The sequence below is a fragment of the Callospermophilus lateralis genome, chromosome X, assembly GCF_048772815.1.
Source record: "Callospermophilus lateralis isolate mCalLat2 chromosome X, mCalLat2.hap1, whole genome shotgun sequence".
In the NCBI taxonomy this organism is placed as follows: domain Eukaryota; kingdom Metazoa; phylum Chordata; class Mammalia; order Rodentia; family Sciuridae; genus Callospermophilus; species Callospermophilus lateralis.
The window spans coordinates 97,157,777-97,178,325 of record NC_135325.1 but is presented as its reverse complement, the minus strand read 5'-3'; the positions used below and the strand labels follow the sequence as shown (position 1 = coordinate 97,178,325).

At 41.7% G+C, this 20,549-nt stretch overlaps 1 protein-coding gene across 4 annotated transcripts in view; it reads left to right on the top strand.

The window, feature by feature from the left end:
- Window positions 1–209: 209 nt before the first annotated feature.
- Tmem255a (transmembrane protein 255A) overlaps window positions 210–20,549 on the top strand; it is a 56,086-nt gene continuing 35,746 nt past the window's right edge. For all 4 annotated transcript variants that reach the window (XM_077107019.1, XM_077107020.1, XM_077107018.1 and 1 more), the window contains exons 1-4: window positions 210–293; window positions 6,811–6,953; window positions 15,591–15,653; window positions 17,854–17,943. In XM_077107019.1, coding sequence (XP_076963134.1) covers window positions 236–293; window positions 6,811–6,953; window positions 15,591–15,653; window positions 17,854–17,943 — 354 coding nt within the window. In that variant the 5' untranslated portion in view covers window positions 210–235. The remainder of the gene's footprint in view (window positions 294–6,810; window positions 6,954–15,590; window positions 15,654–17,853; window positions 17,944–20,549) is intronic.

Genomic DNA, 20,549 nt, shown 5'->3' with positions numbered 1-20,549 from the left:
ACCGACAATGCTGCTGCCTCCCAGAGCAGAGGGAGGCAGAAGAGGAGGGAGGGAGAAGAGGGGAAGGGAGGGGGGGAGGCGGCACTTGGGCTGCAGCTCTCAACCAGAGGCAGTCTCTCTCAGCTCTCCGAGGGACCAGCAGAGGCAGCTTCGGAGTAGGATGCTCTGCGGGGCGCCCTGAGCTGGGGGCGCTTGAAGCAGCTTCGGGCACTGGGGCAACCGGGCAGCTTTCACCATGCATCAGTCCCTGACTCAGCAGCGGTCCAGCGACATGTCCCTGCCCGATTCCATGGGTAAGTCTAGCCTCCCTATCTCCGGGAGGCGGCAGTAAGGGGTGAGTGCGCTGCCCTCTGGACTGCGAGCGCCCTAGTCGCCCTGAGAGCCAGAGAGCGGGAAGCGGGACTAGGGGGGGTCCACAAGCCCCAGAGTCAGGGTGGCCGACCAGAACCCCAGGGAAGCGGCCCGGTTGTGGCGGGGGGCGACGCGCGGAGATTGGAGCGCCAAGCTTGAGGCGGAGTATCCCTGCCCAGGAGTGCGGGTGTGTGCGTGTTTGTGTGCGTGTGTCTACAGACTTGCAGCCAGAGGTAAATCCCAGCTGTCTGGGGATCAAAACATTTCCCTTCAACCTGCGCCTTCGCTTTCCATTCGACGCTCCCTCTTTGCAAAGTCCTCGTCACTTCTAAGAGCTCACGACTAAGGATAATTAGAAGAAGCAGGATCTTCGCCCCCTCCCAACTCTCTTGAAGCTGCCTTAAAATTCAGAGCTGCAGAGATGATGGGGGGTGCTGATTTGCACCTCTCTAACCCGGGTTTGCGCAACCCTGGGGGATGGGCGGGGGGAGGAGGAGGGGGGACTGGCGGGAGGGGAATTCCTAAGGAATCACTCAAGACAGCCCAGCCCTGCCGTCTGCAGCGCAGGATCAACATTCCTTGAATTTGATTCCTATTCTGTTCCAAATGCACGGAATGTGCGTGAGTGTGAAAAACACGGGAAGGGGGTGGGGTGGACAAGTGAGAGTGCGAGAAAGAAGACCAAGCGCGAGCCCGCGCATCTTCTGAAGTCGCGCTTTTCCTCTCACGGTGGTTGGAGGGGGAGGGGCCCCTTTCAACACCTTTTCTCCTGGAAACTGGGGAACCGCTACCTTTGGGCACCAACTTGGCTGTCCTCAAAGCTGTTATTTGGTAGTTACAAACAAACAACAACAACAAAAACAAACCCAGCCCCCTCAACTGTTAGACACCTTCCCAAGCCCTATGATTTCACTGGGCGGAGAAATTAATTTGGAGCCCAGGAGAGCAGGAGGGGATTGTCAAACCCTGATCCCACCTAATCTTAAAATTCGCCGCGGATACACTTCAACCAAATCGAATTCGCTCTTTCCAACTTACTTTATACCCTGCAAAATCCCTCCGACCCGGATTCCTGCTGTTCACTCTGCTCAGGTTTTCTATGATGAATTTGCTGGAACATCTCAAGGGGAGGGGGCGGGGAGAAGATTGAATCTCTTATGCCAACTCCCTACTGCCTGCAAAAGACACCATCTCAACAAAATTCGTTCACAGAAGGGTCCCCAGAAACTGTTATCTACGGGATAGGAGAAAGATCCATATTTTCAATGGTTTTGCATATTCAGCATAAGAATTTGCTCTTTTCATTTTTTAGGACGTAGTTGTTTTGCAACGGGGCACAAAGGAGACCAGAGTCGAATCTAGAGCCCAGCAGTACCAGACTCCCCCGCCCCCGCCTTAACCCCAGGGTTCTCTTGCTGTTTCTCCAGCATGCACGCACACACACACACGCACACGCACGCACACAGAATGTACTCCTTACCTTGGCCAGCTGTGGCGCCAGCACAGCCCTGGTTCCCCGACGCCTAGCTGTTGCTCCAGGAAGGGTTGGGTGGAGGAGGGCAAGGGTTCCTCAGCGACCATTCCCGCAGCGGGCAACCACCTGCAAATCAAGCCTCATCGCCCTGGCGCATCTGACTCAGTGGGCATATTGGAAGATCAAGGCATAAAGGGTTGCTACTTAACACACTGCATTGTGGGTTGGGGGAAGAAGACTAAGAAAGTTCTTTCTTGGACTCCCAAGGGCCCTCAGCCCGTGTTGTGTTTCTCAGAAGGTCTGCACAACAAGAAACTTAAGTGGGCTTTGCCCATTCTCAACACTGTGGGAAAAGAATAGATTTCATACGGACGCGGAACCGGTGCCACGCATTCCGCTTTTTAAAGTCCGCAGACCTACGGCATGAGCAAATTCCTGAGCTGAGTGGTAACCCTGGGTTTCCAACAGTTTTGAACATGGGAGTCTCCCCGGAGTCCCCTGGCACTGGTCCCACACAGTCCAGGCCTGAATCAGCGTCTAGGCTACTTAGGAGCTACTCCCACTTAGCTCTGGCAATGCCACACTTGCCTTGCAGGAGGGGAGCGGGAGTGAGTGGGTGGGTTAGTGTTTCAGCCTCTATGGGCAGCATTTCTGAGGGGAGTCCCTTTACAGTCAAGACACAACCGCAGCCAAAACAATAAAAATTTAAACACACAGACACACAGTGCATCAAGGTGCCTGCACTCTATGTTTGCTGGCTGCCTGGGGATGAGCAAGACTCAGAGCGGAGCATGCGCTTGAAAATTATAAAGCCGGTAATTTGACTCCTGCGCCCCTCCATTCCTTCTAGAAACCCCCTTCTCCATTTTGGCAACACTGCCCCCAGGCGCTAAGGCATCTCTATTACAGCAGGGCATTCCTTCCTTCCCAAATAACACATTTATAATTCACCGGGAGGCCTTGGCTGTTTCCTTTCAAAGAATTGACTAAGAGGGTAGAGGTGGTGGATTTCAGCACCTTTAAAGATATGTTTGGGAGGCTGGCAGAGCTTTGAAGCTCTTGTGTGGGCAGCCACCTGTTTGCACGGACTCTCAAAGCGGGGGACTTCCTGGGATCCATCCATGACCTGTGTGGCAAAGCAGATTCAGGTAAGCAAATCCTAATGGGTTCGTTTCAAAAGATCAGCCCTGAGAATAAGCCAATCGTCAATATCACAGCATACAGGACAGGATACTGAGCCTCCATCTTTGCTGCGCTCCAATAAAGATTACACACCTTATCTACTTTCTTGGGAGGGGGTAATCAAGAACATGTACAAGGTAAAACACAAGTTGACAGAGACAACATCCTGTGCTTTAAGCAGCCCACACCTTGTCTCATGTCAGATACATAGTCCTGGAACTGGTGGGCTGTGGACCAGACCCACAGTTACAATTGTAATTGTAGCAGTTCCAGTTAAAATACTGAGTATGGTCTCTAGGAATTTAGGGACAGGAAATAATGAGTGAATGGAGCAGAAAGAGCTTGATCAAGAAAAAGTTGGAGGAGGTGAATTTTGAGCAGGTTTCAAATGAAGGGAGGGACTGGGAATCAAAGACCGCAATGCAGGTGGGGGCTCTGATCAGGAGGAAAACCCAGAGGAGGGAGAAGCTGGCTGTATTTGGAAGAGTGGAGATAGCAAATAATTGGGTGCCTCTAGAGCTGAGCATCCTGTCCTTGGGATTCTGGGATGGAGGTGGGGCACTGCAGAGAGGGAGGGCTGCAGTAGTTCTGCAGGGAGGCTGCTGGGTGGGGGGAGGCAATGCCGGTGAGGAGATTTCAGACTCTTGCTGCTGTTGGTTTTAGCAGTTGTTGTTTAAGCATAAATATACTGGGCACCAAAGGGATGGGTTAGTGGGAGATACTGGTATTGTGACACAGATGTCCAGAAGGCCTTCAGTTCTGGGGAGCCCTCAGTTGTACCCTATTTTTAAAAAATCAGTTCTATGAACCTAACCAATATTTATTTACACAATTCTTCCCAAGCCTTTTTAATTAGAAGGGAGATAATTTTGAGATGTTGCCCCTTGTTTATTCAACAAGTACCGACTGCTCACTAGATACTAAACACTGTGATAGGCACTGTTTTCAAGTACCTGCTGCTGTTTTTAATTAGCTCATAGTGTCTTAGTTTATGATGTGCTAGTTTACTAAGCAAAACAGGAACAAAACAATGCTAGGTTCACAGAAAAAAAAATTGAAGGCAAACCCCAAATTGTACCTTAATTAGAATAAGATTCTTTTCCTTCTAAAATTAAACAATCACCAGGAAAATGTTTTAAGCAAACATAATAAGCCACCTTTTAAGATCCCTGGCCACATCTTCATAGAACATACTATCCACATGTCTTGCTGTAAGTAGATGTCGATTGTATTAAGTCAAATTGACAGTGAAGTTTAATTGAGGGGTGATTCTTCATTTTGAAAAGATTCACCCAGGAGCTTCACCAAGTAGTCAACTCCCCCAGTGCAACTAGAAAAAAAATAATTTTACACGACTGTGGTCCTTATAGTGTAAAATAAGGGTTGATGGGGGAGCAGGGAGGGACCAAGAACAGATAATCCAGCATAACGAGGGGAGCATTTTCTTAGCAATTTTATCCAAAGCAAATCCTATCTGGAGGTAAGAACCCTGTGGGGTTGTAGTATCTTTGGGTTTCTCAACTGACTGAATTTTCAATTCTAAAGCAGAGGGGGGAAATAGATTTTCGAATGACACCATGTGGTTTGCTGAGTCACTTTTCTGACCTGGCTCCTGTGCTTTTAAGAGTTAGAGTGATATTTGCAAAGAAGACTCAGGAGCCGTGAAAATTAAAGGTCAGTTGGAGAAGGGACAGGCTGGTGAAACAAACAAATTAGCAAGACCATGCATACACACACACTCCTCCAGTTTATCTGTAAGGTTACATGATTTCCGTGTAAGATACCTTGTATCTATCCAGATGTTCCCTTAACTCTCTTTTGCCAATTTGAGGGGGGGGGGGCTAGAGATCCTGTGGGGGTGACAAAGGAGAATGGAAGGCTTACAAGAATGGGAGGTGGGGTTGCTAAGTTTACATTACAGTCCTTCCCTAGAACCAACTTATAGACTCACTAAGTATCTATCATCAAATAGACTTAGTGGCCTTGCTTTAGAGAGGAAGGATAACTAATCTTCAGATAAACAGAAGAAATAAATCCTATTCATCCCACCCACCCCGCCCCTCTTCTATTTTCTTCCCAGCACCAGGCTGTCTGAATGGCTTACTTTGCTCATCATGCTTACTGCTCATCAGTTTGCCATTTGCATCCCTAATAGCCATCTCACACAAAAACCCCTGATGTTACAGGTGTCTCTGGGCCTTTATGTTTTTCCTGGATTCAGGTCTCACTGGAGAGGAACCACATTTCCCAATTGTAACCTCTCTTCCCAGGGTGTGATTGGCACATTACTATATGGGTGCTTATAAAGGCTCAAACCACTTCTAAATTTTGATGTAAAATGGTCAAAGCACAGTACTATATCAAAAATGACCCTGATGAGTCACATCCCTCACTTTTGAGGCTGACGTCAGGGGAGACTGCCAGCCCCTCCCACCTCCGGTGGCTTGCACAGGGAAGACAAGATAGATGGTGGGGCTAACCCAGGGTGGCACTACTGAGGCTTTTCTTCCATACTGGGGGTGGAAGGATGTGTGCAGGAGGCTGCAAGGCCCAACACGGCACCCACCCCCCGCTTTCACCACCAAGGCCCTCCTGATTTTTCTTTCCCCTTCCCCCTTTTCTCTCTCCTCCCTCCTTATGGTGCAGTCTAGGCAGCATCTCTCTATCACTGCTTCTAGAGGCTGCAGTGAGGCTTCCCAGAATGACCGGGTCTTAGGAGCTGTCCCAGGGATTTCTTTCAGGCTTCAAATGACACTTAAGCCACCTGGGGCAGGCAACCCCATCATAAGACTCACCACTGCTTCATTCTCCCTACCTTCCATGCTTCCATTAGATAACCAGACTCTCAGCATTTAGCATTCCCATTTGATTATTACAGCCACCCCCAACTCCTATATAGTAACTCCCCCCTGGCAATTCCTTTTGAGGACCTCCTTTCCATGCCAGAGAAATACCTGCAAAGTGTGAAGCAATGCTTGGTTCCTTTAAAAAAAATTAAATTGAAAATTGAGCCTAGATACCATTTTTCTATCTGACTTAATAAGCCTGTTCTTGAAAAAAAAATATATTGGTTTGTGCTATCAGGTCTGATAAGCCCTGACTAGGAGAATGGGTTTCTCATCATTTATATTTATGTCATCCTCACATAAGCCTAAATGTGTATAAGTTATAATCCTTCCCATCTACCTCCCCCCAATAGATATCTTTGTGGACTAATAGCCTCCAAACACTTACTTTATTACACACATTTGTTATGTGACAAATCTTGCGAACACACCATTTTAAAGTTTATACATGAGGTGGCAAATGTCAGAAATAAATGAAAAAGAATCCCAGTACCTGGCTTGGTTCTGATATTTACACTGAAAATGAAATTTCATATCTCTAGCTTATAAAAAAAACCTCCTTAGTTTCATATTGGCTTTAAAATATTTTCATTTAATATCTCCACACAAACACTTCTCATTCATCATATGCCTTATAATTTGGCCTAAAAAAACACTCTGCTAAGTGGGTATGACACATCTTCTATAGAATGCCAAAAGTACAAAATTTGTTTTGTTTTTATGTAACTGGTGAATTTTCTTCTGTTGTTTATTTCCAAGCTGGAAATGTATTTTTTTATTATAAAGTGGCACCCAATGACCACAAAAACGAAAGCTCCATCTCTTCCCCATAATCCCACTCCCCAGAGATAACCCCAGTTACCAGTAGGAGTATGAAAAAAACTAGTAAATTTTTTCTTTAAGTCACTCCTTTTCCTGGCTGAAATGAGCAATTTCAGTTTCTCTATATGTTTTCAGGAGCCTTCAATCGGAGGAAACGAAACTCCATCTATGTCACCGTGACTTTGCTTATAGTATCCGTGTTAATTCTTACGGTGGGCCTTGCTGCAACCACCAGGACCCAGAATGTGACCGTTGGAGGTTATTACCCAGGAGTCATTGTAAGTATAGAAAGCATAGGTAGGTCTCCATAGCTTGCTGGCTACAGAGATTCCTACTCTACTTTGATGGTTTTCAATTCTGTTTGAGTTTCTAGTGTTTGTTCAGATTTTCTCTTTATATCCTTCTGTATACAGAGAGGCAACTCTAACCCTGTTAAAAGCTGTAGACTAAAACTCGGAAGAATCCCAGTGCTATCCCTAACTATGAGTGTGATCCTGAGCAGATCACCTTACTTTTTAAGACCTCTGTTTTCTAGTTTAGGAAATGTTCCTAATTAGCAGTGTTAACCTTTAGCTAAGATCCTTTCTCTGGACATCTGCTTTCCTATATATATTAGAGGTCATCTGACCTTACCAGAAATCTGAAGACCTTGGCAACTTGACACACTATGACCAACAGCACTATTCTTCAAAATGACCCTGAACTCCTATCAGGAAAAAGATGCAGGAGTTGTATGTGTGTTTATTCACTTATAAGGTATGTACATGTTCATTAAAGTTATACAAACATGGAAATTCAAAAATTAGATGAAAATGAAATAAATGATTTTTAATATCTTCATATAAACATTAACTAAAATGTCACAGGATAAATATGTGCTTAGTGTGAAGTTTGTCAGTAAAGATAGTGGCTATAAATCCTTATTTCAAATAACCCTGCTAGATAATTGTAGATGTTTTTGACTGACTTCTTATCAGGTATGATTAACCCTAATCTTATTAGGTCACTGATTTTTATTGACCTCACAATGTGGCTGACGAAGAACTCTCCCTGGGAATTAGAAATATCAACTCTGCCATTTTCTTGTTGCTCATTTGTGCTTATATTATTAGGATCATCTTCAATTTGTGATTTCTCAACAGTCTTTCCAAATTTCTTGTCCATCTTGTTGGAATTACCTTAACTAAAACTAGATAATACAATCTGGGATACATAAATCACCCCACCATCAACCTTTTGCTGCTTGGAACTTGCCCTCTTTGAGAAGGATGGCTCACCTGATCATCTGACATTCACACCTATGGACGGTGCCAGTGACAGTCCATTTATTGACTATTAGTAACACTTAATTTCTTTCTTCTTATTTTAGACAAATAATAAATAGGAAACAGGAGTTCTAATGGTTACTTTCCGTATTCCAGTGGATTGTTTTACCCACATTCAAAGGACATCCAATCCACTTTGAAGAAAGTCAAATTCATTGCACTTAAAAATTTTCATTTGCCAGCCTGGGCAATGTAGGAAGACCCTGTCTCAAATATAAAAACAAAAAATCTTCATTCAGCTCTGTGGACACTGCTGTTGAACCCAAAAACCTAACTCTGGAGGTTGGATCATATTTTAAATATCAAATAGCTCCCTGATTGTAATTGCTAGAGAACAAGAAAGAACTTTAGGACAGTTTATTTTTATTTTAGGAAGACAAAGAGGTCAGATATGTTTTGTTGTTGTTGTTAGTTGTCCTCATGCACACATGTGGGCACACACATGTATCTCTTTGCACCCCACTTCACCCCCTGTGGAGAGAGAAGCAAAGGGTGGAGAAAGGATTAAAGATGATGCCTTTGACAAGCCAGTGCTGTGACTGACCAAGCCTGGAGCCTGTTGCCTAGGTCACCGATTCCATCCCACAGTCAGCTTCCTCAATAGTCCTTGTGAGGCTGGGGCCTGATGTGGGGCCTGATGTGAGCTGCATCTCCCTCCAGCTAAAGGCTGCCAGGGAAAGTTCCTTTGAAGCTTTGGGGCAGGCAGGGCTACCCCCAGCCCCAGCAGAGGGCAGGTGTCTAACAGACACTGGTTGGTGTTCTGTACCCTCTGTTAAACACATGATGTGAGAACTCACCCAGTCTACTTCCTGTGGTGAAGCAAGAAAAGCAGTCGTCAGCAGAATTGGGTTTTATTTTTAAACACAAGCAAAGTGAGGGGGAGGAAAGGAGGGGGTAAGAGAGCATTTTGGTGGCTTGGAAAAGCAATTTATAGGGTCTGTGTGACTTTGTGTGTTTCAGGTAGCTGCATTAGTAAAATATTTCTGACTGATGAGCAAATGCTCAAGCCAAGATTCACAGTCACGGTGGGTGAGGGGAAGGTATTTTCCCTGTCATTTAAGAGTACAAACTACTATTCATGAACAGAGGCTATAAACCTTCCCTGTAGAATATCTGACTGTGGGTGGCTAGGTTGGAATATATTAACAAAGGAAGGAGGGAACGTGATTGTTGTTATTCAAGTACCTGATGTTCAGCTAAAATTGCAAGTTGAAGCAGTGGGGGCAAGTGTCTGTGTAGGTGTGGGTTTCACTAAAAGTTAACGTGGAAGTGTTAATACAAGAGCCATCCTACTGGACAGTGTGTCCCCACGTTTTAACCTTTAAAATTTTGCTCTCATAGTTCCTGTAGATTGTTCCTTTAAAATGGGTTTTCATTACAGAAAATTAAAATGAAGGGGAGAAGATAACAGCTTGAAAAATCAAAAAATCCATTTGAGTTTATAAGTCAGATCATGTTATAACAAATACAAATCAGGACTCCTACCTCTAAAACAGTAAACACCTGAGAATCCAGATTCGTCTGGGAATGAGAAGCTTTCACTAATTGAATATTTTAGTTATTAGGGGGAGTTACTATGTAAACCCTAGATCAGTGGTTTTCCCCACCCACAAAACTGGTGAAACTGTGAAAAATAAAGATCTTTCCTCCCTCCCACAAGAGATTCTGATTCTGGGTGGGGCCTACAAACGTGCATTTCAGGAGCTTTTCATAAGCTAACCTTTGATTGAAAAAGTAATGCATGTTTAATCTACATTTTAATGAGCACCCCAGGGGAGTCTAATTTTGGTGGACCAGCAACCACATGGAGAAATAGAACATAATAAAATGTGCTTAGCAAGAAAACCAGAAGTATAATATGACATTTTAAGATTCTGCACTGTCAAATTGGTTACTTTTAATATAAATCACCATTGTATAGAATTTTTTGAAAATGTCAAGTAACTCTGAACCAGGCTATTTTGGAGTCTGGTTAAATGTGTTAACAATATATGAGAATTTAAAATTTCAAAACAGACAAATTAGGGAAAAATTATTAGATTAAAAGAAACTTACCATACAGCATACAGTTCATTTAAATATTGATATCTCTGGCATTTAAAATATAATTCAATTTACATAATTGTCAAGTCATGTCAGACTATTCAGGGGCATTTTCATTTTGCCAACCAGATGCCACTGTATGGTGAGGTACATTATAACAGTGTGTTAGCTTCTCTACCTGAGCTGGAAAGTAGTATCATTGTTCTAAGACACATAAACACATTTTAAACACATTTAAAGACACAACCTTACAGGATGAACAGTAAGGTTTTAAAATTGGCAAAGATAAACTGGCTAACTAAGGCTTTCACTTTTTTTGAATGTTTTGAAGACATATTTCATTCCAGAAGAGTTCTGGTGAGCTTTCTACTTTGAAGACCTAAAAATTGAAGACCCTTGATTGGGTTCTAGCAGAAAACAGCAGGTGAGAGAGGTCTCTCCTTCCCTCTAATCCTTTTACCTCAGATCCAAGAGAATGAAGTTTCTCAATATGTTTCTCAAGCAACCCACAACATGGAGTCGGCCCACTGAGCAGTAGGGAAAGGCTTTCATTTCGGTAACTTCTCTCCAGTTGTTGTACTATTAGGTCCCTACTTTCCTGTTTTCTTTCAGGAGAAAAAAACAGGTGTTTCTGCTCCATTTCCTGGAAGGTGGGGGTCAGTTGATTGACAATCACATCAGAGTTACAGTGAAGTATTAGGAGACAGGGACAACAGGAATCATTCAAAACAGCCAGTAGTCTAAAACTTGTAGACCAATGTGACTTCAGCTTCACTTGTGAAGATTCTTTTGACAATACCAATTTTTTAAATTAACTTGAATACTCAGGAAATATAAGAAGCTCTGGATATTAGTTTTTGTGGTTTAGTGTGAATTAGGCAGAAACTTTTTCCATCTTTTATTGAAAATGTTTCTAAAATCTAAGTTTATTCTAAAATATAAATCCCTAATTGGAAGTATATTTTAAAATGAGACTTAAATCCTGATTTTTCTGGATAAGAGTTTTATAATGGCACAATTCATTGACTGTCTTTTGCCTCCTTCACATTCCATTTGAAGCTTTCCACAGATGCTCTCAGCCTAGTCTCCCATTACTTCTCTTTTGCCAAGATTGTCATAGTCCCATGAACAAGATTTGGATCTTTCTGCCTTGGTGCAGTTGCTCACATTTTCCCCAAATGTCCTCTCTGCTATCTATCTAAATGTTCTGTCCCGTCCCAACTTATAGACATAGCAGGAACATTTCTCAGTTATTGGAGTCCACAGTGGTATCTACCATCTTTAAACTCTACTATGGATTCCTCCTACTTGTGATTCCTGGAAAATACTCATATGTTGCTCTGTGGCATCTGTTGGGCTATATTTTATTAGGTTTATTTATATGAGTCCATTATTTCTTATCTGAACACTTCAGCCAGGTGTGATTCCAAATTTAGACTATTTTTTATTTTAGAAAAATTATACAGTGCAAGTGCCATATATTACCTAGCACTCCAGCAAGGCTTTGAGAAGTATCAAGTACCATAATCAAATGTCTTCACATTTCTATAACAACATAGGAATTTTTACATTTAGTGGGATAAAGATTATAAAATAATCTCATATTAGCTCAAGGTCAGACTTTGCTACCAAGTTAGTTACCAGAGAACCCTTTTTGTTTTAAGAGCTTTGTGGATTTCAAGATTACAGAAAGGGATTGTGCACTGGTTTACCTAACTATAGTTTGAGCTCCTTAAGCCTGAATTTCATTGGTCTGGGTATTGTACCCCTTCCCAACTCCTAACTTTTAAATCACAGATCAAACACAGTGCTTGCTACAGAGTAGATTTCCAATAATATTTACTAAATGACTAATCCTTCTGAGCCTCAACCCTCTGTGTCTGGGGCAGTGGATGGGAATAGGCATAGGTGAGGAGGTGTAGTCCAAACAGAGCCCTTGATTCTGACTTTGATTTCTAATGATTTATCTTTTTTCTTCCAAATATGGAGGGCAGCCAAAAACAAAACAAACTAATTATTTGTTCAGGTAGTGGGGAATCAAGATGGAGGTCCAAAGGTCTGAACATTACATGATTCCATGAAGCTCTTGATGGGGGACCACACAGCTTACCTTTCTGAGGTCTGAAGAGAGCAAGCACTTTATTAGAAGTAGCTGCCCATTTTCAGGAAACTCTGTTGATTCAGTTTTGTTGTTGTTGTTCTTCTTCTTCCCCTTCATCTTCTCCTTCTCCTTCTTCTTTCCAGCACTGGGGATGGAACACGGGGCCTGTACATGCTAGGCAAGTACTTTACCACTGAGCTACATCCCGAGTCCTTATTAAAAAATATTTTGAGACAGGGTCTCATCTCACTAAGTTGCTGAAGGTAGTAGCCTCAGACTTGCAATCTTCCTGCCTCAGCCTTATGAGTAGCTAGGGTTACAGGTGTGCACAACTATGCTTGCTCAGTTCTTTATTTTCAGCTCTCCAACTTTTCCTCAAATAAGACTTCTCACTCCTTCTTATCAGAGAACTTCCTCCCTAGGGGGCAACAAAGAGTCCCTTGTTACTTGGAGGTCACTATTCTACTAACACTGGTCACAAATCCAGCAAGTTGTGGCAAAAAGAACATTGGATGTTAGTCAGGGACCAGATGACTAATCCTAGGCCTGTTGTTAACTTGCTCTAAGAGTAGACAAGTTCTCACTGTTCTCTAGTCCTCCATTTTCTCATCTGTCAAATGGGAATGATACCAGCTCTGCCAAACTCCATAGCATTCCTGTGACCAAAATAAAGGGTAAGTCCTTTTTTTAACTTAAAATGCTTTAAATGTAAGGTCTTTTTAGTGACATTGATGATTTCCTCAACCTATCATTCCAGGTAAGTGAATTCTTCCAGACATGACTCAGTAGGTTATTAATTCTGCCTACCGAACTCTGTCTATACTTTGAACCCATATAAAATGTCTCCTTCTCTGTGAAATCTTAGAGCTACCATTTATTTAGTAGCCTAACTTATGCAAGTATGTTACATATGTTATCTTAGTTAATCCCTGTGTGGTAGATACTATTATGATTCCCATTTTATAGATGAGGAAACCAAAGCACAGGGTAGTTAAGGGACTGGCACAAGGTCACACAGTTTACAAATAGCAGAGCCAGGGATAAAATACAGAATTCTTCTCTGTTCCTATAGATCTTTCTTTTTACCTCCCCTGTGGTCCTTAACCCATTGTTTGTCTGTTCCTTACAAGACTGTGCCCTCTTAAAAGACAGGGACCATGCCTTCTTACACATTTGATTCAGAGGTACTCAGTAAATGTTAGAAGACTGAATGGTTTGGAGTGGAATAGAATGGAATATAAAGGAGGTCGGGGAACTAGATGAAATGACTGGCTGGCTGAGGATTTCCAGTTCTGAAGTGTCTAGTCGGTTCCTCAAGGACTGGGCCCACTTCTTCTGGTCACTGCCATTGGAGAGTTTTTTGAGTTTCAGGAATAATCAGTTTATTTGCTTCCTCTCTTAGGCAAAAGATTGTTTTTGAGGTTCAGGAGACATTTTATGAATATCTGTAGAAGCTGATGAACTGTTTGGGAAAAGGACTTATGTTTCCTGTAAGAAGCTGCATCCAAATTTCTTTCCATCTCCACAAGTGATCCAGAGTGCCACAAGCACAGACTATCCATGGAATTTCTTCTAAAAAAATAAAAGCTGTGGAACATATTGGAGGGGAAGATAAGATAGAACAGGGAAAGTCTCTTATCATGAAATAAAGCAAATAATGATAGGATTTTCCAGCTCATATCAGGTTAGAGTGGCTCAAAAGTTAAAGGACTTTAAAAATAGTAATAATAACCTCTAGAGCAAAATAATATTTACTTGGTATTTACTGTGGTGCCAGGCACTATGCAAAGTTCTTTGAATGTGTCATTTTGGTTAATCCTCACACAGTCCCTATGAGGTAGCCACTTATTATGGTTCCTATTTTACAGATAAGGAAACAGGTTTAGAGAGGTTAATCAGTTTGCTAGTGGTTGTGCGGGTCTAAGTAGAAGAGCTCGAGTGGCAAGCCAGGCTAATGTCATATCCAGGTTTTAATTAGTATGCTTTATGACAGCACATTTTAATTGTATTTGAAACAAGACTAGGTGGGAGACAGGCATAGATTAAGTGCTGAATGAGAATCTTCTCAGTAGAGTCTTGGGTGGCATGGAAAATGCCTTTATACCCTTCAGCTTCTGTTTTCTAAGAGTGATTGCTTGCTTGGGATGCTGAGGCTTGAGGATCACAAGTTGGATGCCAGCCTCAGCAACTTAGCAAGGCCCTATCTCAAAATAAAAAATAATAAAAAAATTAAAAGGGCCTGGGGTGTGTGGCTCACTGGTTGAGTATTCCTGGATTCAATCCTGCAGTACCAAAAAGAAAAAAAAAATGATTGCTCACTGAGTGACTCAACAGGAGTCCTTGGAAATTTGCATCCATTCTTGCCCTTCATTTTCTTTTGTTCTCAGGGTCCTGAGACAACCACTTAGTTCCCCTGCAGCACCCCACCAAGCCCAGCCCTTGGGTTCATTAAGTTTCCAGGCATCAGTGTAAGGCTTCAGGGCCTCAGACTGAAATAGATGCTCCTGTGAGCCAAGGTGAAGCTGCAGATGGAAACCCAGACCATTAGTGAGGCTAAAGAGAAATGTAACTACATTGCTGAATTTGTGTTAAGATTTATTGGTCCATTCTCACCACTTTTTACTTCTTCCATTTTCATCTTCATCAATAGCTATTGGTTAGTGATCATTTTCGGCTGGTACTGGCAGACTCAGTCCACTAATGGCAAAGCTGAGAGGGCAGTGGGATCTGCTTCACTGAGCCATAATCCAAGCCACTTAGACAGGGAAATTGTTTTTCAGGGTTTTACACTGCCATTTCTATTCACCCTTTAATGAATGCTTTCTATCCATAAATGAAGCAGAGATGGAAGAAGAGGTGAATAAGTGCTAACATAAATTGCAGTGGGTCAACCACAAATATAGGCTTTCAAAAAAAATTCTTTTTTATTTTTATTTTTTTAGTGTGGGTTAAGGTGCTTGCTGATTTTTAAAGTACTTCCTGAGTTTGATTAGTATGCCAGATGCATCAAAAATTGCTATTGCAAACCTTTATACTATAACCCGTGCATCAAAGTGGAAGGTCCTTTTCAAAAACAGATAAAGATCAGAATGTAATGTGTGCTTTTCATCATTATATGTCTCATACTGACTCACCAGTCACATGCTAGGTAATGGATATTGAAATTGAAATAGGCAGGCTCTGAAAAGCTATAGTTGACCTTTACTTTTAGTTGGGGGCACATAAGTTCTTTTTAGGTGTGATTCATTGTGACAAGGGAAAATTGACAAATGGTAGGAGAGAAAATACTTTTATTGCACATGCTTTATTTGTGTAAGTAACTGCATGTGGCTTTAGCAGTTACACTCCAGTTTTTTTTCCATCATCCTGAATCATATCCAGGAGCCAGCATGACTGTGTGGTGAAGCTGTCTTCCCACAGACTATGTATACCATGTTGCTTTTCAGCTCGGCTTTGGATCATTCCTCGGAATCATCGGATCAAACCTTGTTGAGAACAAGCGGCAGATGGTAAGTTTTTATCCCTATAGAATTCTTCTGAAAAGGTTCAACATTTATGTGGATAAGTAACATATCTCTTAAGTTGGCACAAATTTGGCCACAAAAGAAATTACTACTTCGTCTTTTTTCCTAAGCCTCTAGGGAATTTGTTTTACAGTGAGCCTGTGGTATGGGACTTGTTCTCATTTTGCCTAATGCTTCCTCAGTGGCCTAGCTAGTAGTCTCCTTAAGCCATGGGGATAGAATATTCTGGATCCTGTCCTTTGCTTTCCTCCTCACTCTCAAAGGAGTGCTCCAGCCTGTCCAGTCAGGCTGTCATCCTTGCCTGAAATACCTTTGCTTTTGTGATTTCTGCCTGAATTATTAGTGACCCTCACATCTTCTTTTCTGACACATAATCTTTTGGGAAAGTTTTCACAGAGGGTTCCTGACTTTTAGGAGATTACTCTGATTAAGAAAACTAGTGTACTTGGTGCACAAAAAAGACAAACTAAAATTGTGAAGCCAACCCAAACATCTCCATTACCCATAGTTCAAAGTATGTCATAAGGTGGAAAGGAAGGATGAGTATATAACAGAAGGTGAAGCTTGGAAAGTTTAAGGTCCTAATACCCTAATACTAACCCCTAAGTGCAAGCTGTTGTTCCCTGGTTCAGTGTAAGAAAGCTTTCTCCAGGACAAGAAAAGAAGATACAGAGTGAATTGAAAGTATATTGCTGTTTTATAGACTTGTAAATCAAAGAACTTAGTGAGTGGTCAGAGGTTGGACTGATGAGACTCCCCCTGCACAAGTCTCTGTGGCATTGAAATTTTGATAATGGGGTCTATTTAACAGCAAGTTTAATCAGATAATGTAATGGCTCCAGGGACACAGAACTCTAACCATATGTTTTCCCCTAGCAATATGGAGAATCACCCTTGGGGGAGTTCTAATAGTTTTCTTTTTTCCATTTTACTGGACTCTCCCCCATCCAGTTGTGTTTGCACTTTGGTTTTAAATTATTCAAAATAATGGGCAAGTTTTAATTGTATAGCTGATCATGGCACAGCTAATAATGCCAATTTCATGACATTGTTCATCCATTATTTACCAATTCTCTGTAGTGCTGTGAATTGAGATTTATGGAGAGAGGTTTCTCAACAACTCCCAAAGGAGATAAGTATTTCCTTCTAGCCTGTTGAAGTAGGGAGAACCCTAAGGTGGCCTTGACTTTGATTTTTTTCCTTCTCCTTGGAGAGTAGCTTGATGCCATGCTATTTCCTTATCTTTACCCTCAAAAACCTCAAGAAAGAAAAAAATGAGGATTTTATCTAGTTCTGAGAGTCAACAAAGGCAGATGGTAGACCTAGGTAGCATGTAGGAAAGACCTGCCCCTGGAAACACCTTCAAACACCTCTGTACTGACATATTGGGTTGTAGTATTATCTTTATAATAGAACACAGTTATTAGGAAAATTTGTGTTACCTAACATCATTAGAGAATAGGGCAGTCTGGTTTGAGCAAACATTTTTTCTTATTTGAACGTTTCCATATATAACACACAGAATTGTTCAGTTTCAGAGACTTCAGCCTTTGTAAAATGTCCCTGACATTTAATTTTTAGTAAGTTGAATGTTGTTTTTCTTCAGTGAAGGAGAAGGGCACGTAGGGCTGTGCAGGACCTCAGAATCACCTTTGTGTTCATCAGGATTCACTATGCTGTCCAGTAGCAGTGTGAGGGGGTACAGATAGCAATGCAGTAGGAATTGGTAGACACCAGGTTTATCCATAGACTACGTGGAGACCATGGGCACACCACTTGCCTCACTGTGCCTTCATTTCCACATAAATAAAATAGAGGGTTAGAAGACATGATGTCAGTGGTCCAACATTTTTCTGAGTCTGAGGATGGAAGGGTTTCACAAGTCAAATTCCTCCAAGGACAGCATGCTTGATACCAGCAAACCTCCTCTCCATTTGGTGCTCAGAGAGTGAATCTCTTACCTTTCCCTGAAAATATAAAAAAAAAAAGTGCTTCATTTGCCCCTTCTCTCTCTCTCCCCACTTAGCCCCTCTCCCATTCACCCTGCATGACAAAAAAGAGCATCTCCATGGGGTGGCAGGCTAGAGTTGTGCTTTGGCTGGCAGTCTCTTGGGGATCACCCCATCTCCAGAAACAGCAACTGTAGAAGGCTAACAGATACTTTTGTTTTGTTCCCCCCTTGCAGCTGGTGGCTTCTATCGTGTTTATCAGCTTTGGTGTGATTGCAGCTTTTTGTTGTGCCATAGTTGATGGGGTCTTTGCTGCCAGACACATTGTGAGTATTATTAGTCCTGTGTTGAAGTGAATGTGTAGTACAGCAAGGTTCCGTTGAATGTATGCTGGACATTGAGTGCTGTGCTAAGTGCTTTGAAGAGTACACATGACGTAGAAGGCAGGGTCTCTTTCCTCAAGAGCTGACAATTAGGATGAGAACACCAAAGGACACATAAGCCTCTAGAGAATCAGGTCTTAGCCAGGGGTATAAACTCCGAAAGCCACAGTGGCTTATCTTGGACTGTTAGGGAAGGCTGCCCAGTAGTAGTAGGGCTAGATCTAGACCTTTGACTGTATGATTTGGAAAGGAAGACACATGGGGCTTGGGGTTGGAGGAATGGCTTGGAAACTAGTATTGTGGGTAGGAAGAGAAAGCGGGAAACTACAAAACTTCCTGAAAGCATTGAAAGTTTTCATGGATGGCCTCCCTTGTAATAGCAAGAGCAGATGATGAGGACACAGTCATCTTTTCTCAGGCACTTGAACTCTGATGTTCCTACAACAGTGGTCAGAGAGTGGTGATGTAATTGGGGATCTGGAGAAAGCCCAGAGCCAAAAGCCTCCAGTCAGATCCCAGTACCACAGTTCAGGTGCCAAACGCTTCCTGCTCTGGAGAAGCTTTGCCTTGAGTAAGAACCATTTTACTCCTGAGTCCCAAACCTGTGCTTCTTCTCTGGAGAGGTCTGGCTCTAAGGATATTCCCATTTAGCTTTCTATCAGAGTCCTTGCCCCTCTTTCAGTACTTTCTGCTTCACAATATAGCAGATTTCTGGCACAAGGAAAGTTTCTCCATTAAGCAGAGTAAGCACAGGGCTTAGGACCCATAGTACTTTAAGAGTCCCACAAAAATATTGTTATTTCATTTCAAATAAAAAGAAAAATGATGAACTTTTATATATATATATATATATTATATTTTTCATATATATTTTTTACATATATTTGTTTTTGTACCAATGCAGTCATAAAATGTAGCACATTTTTAACAAGGAAAATATGATTTTTAAATATTTTAATGGAGAAAGGAGCTCAAAAAGGCAAAAGGACCTAAGCCTTAGGAAATCATAAAGTATGTCACAAACCAAAACCAAGTGTGAGCCACAGCAACTTACTGAGCCCTCACAACAAACTCAGAGTCCTTTTTTTCCCAACTAAATCAACATTGAAAATGAAAATATCACATGAACTATTGAAAATTATGTTTTCTAAAACAATTGAATCAGAGCAAAATTATACTATCAGAATTTTTAAAATTCCATTTTTAGTGACTGGATAATTGTTCAGGTCATCTGAGGGAGTGTCATGTGTATGTTTAGGTCTGGGTTAAGACAATTTGAGACATCACCATTTCAACTCCAACTTCTTCTTGGACCCTTCTCTCAGACAGAAGAGTCAGCCCCTCATTTGTCAAGATTAAAGAAATTTATATGGTCAATTCTGTTACCAAGCAGTCTCTGAAATGGCATCTCAGGACATAATTTCTGAGAAGGAGGGAAATATGGGATGAGAGAGAACAACCTCAGCCTGATTTTCTTTCAAGGCCAGGAATATAATACAAGCACCTCTATCAGACCCATCCCTTCAGATTTTAGCTAGGAACAGTCATCTTTTTCTTTATTTTTCCTCTTAAAAAGACAAATGACACATCAGTAACTCTTAACATCCATAATTCTACCACCACAGTGTAGTAATTCTTATTGTTTTTGCATTTTACCATCTGAATATATATACCTATTTTTGTAGCATGGTTTCAGTCAATCATAGCATGCATGCTATTTTGTATTCAACAGAAGCCATCTTAATAACACTAATTCCTTGTTTTTGTGTAGTGCATTTAGCTTTTCAATGTGCCTTCACATCTATTATCTCATTTGAGACCCACAGCAATCCTGTGAGATATGTAGGGCAGGCATTATTATCCCCATTTGACAAGCAGTATTCACTCTGAGGCAGTCTCCATGGCAACACAGGCCTAGAAGCTAGGAAGCCTGCAGTAGATTTTGATGGCATCATGAGTTAAAATGGCTTCCTTCTTTTCCCACCTTCTTTCATTCCTAATTTTTTTAAACAGCTCTATTGAGAGATAGTTCATATTCTGTGTAACTTACCCATTTAAAGAGAGTATAATTCAATGGTTTTTAGTATATCCATGGTTATGTATAATCATCACTACAGTCAATTTAAAAGGATTTTTATTATCTAAAAAAGAAACCACATGCCTTTTATCTGTCTCCTTCTTATCCCTACATTCCTCCCTGTCCCTAAGTAACCAACAATCCACTTTCTTTTTCTATATATACATCCGTATTCTACACCTTTCATATTAATGGAATCCTATAATATGTGGCCTTTTGTGATTGACTTCTTTCACTTAGTAGTTTTCAGGGTCCATCCAACTTATAGCAAGTATCAGTGCTTCATGTCTTTTTATGACCTAATAATGTTCCATTGTATGGATGTACTACATTTTATCTATTCAGTCACCAACTGATGGATATTTGGATTGTTTCCATCTTTTTTGCTATTGTGGATGATGCTGCTATAAACATTTGTGTTAATGCTAATATAAACATTTATGTACAAGTTTCTGCATTGGCGTATGTTTTG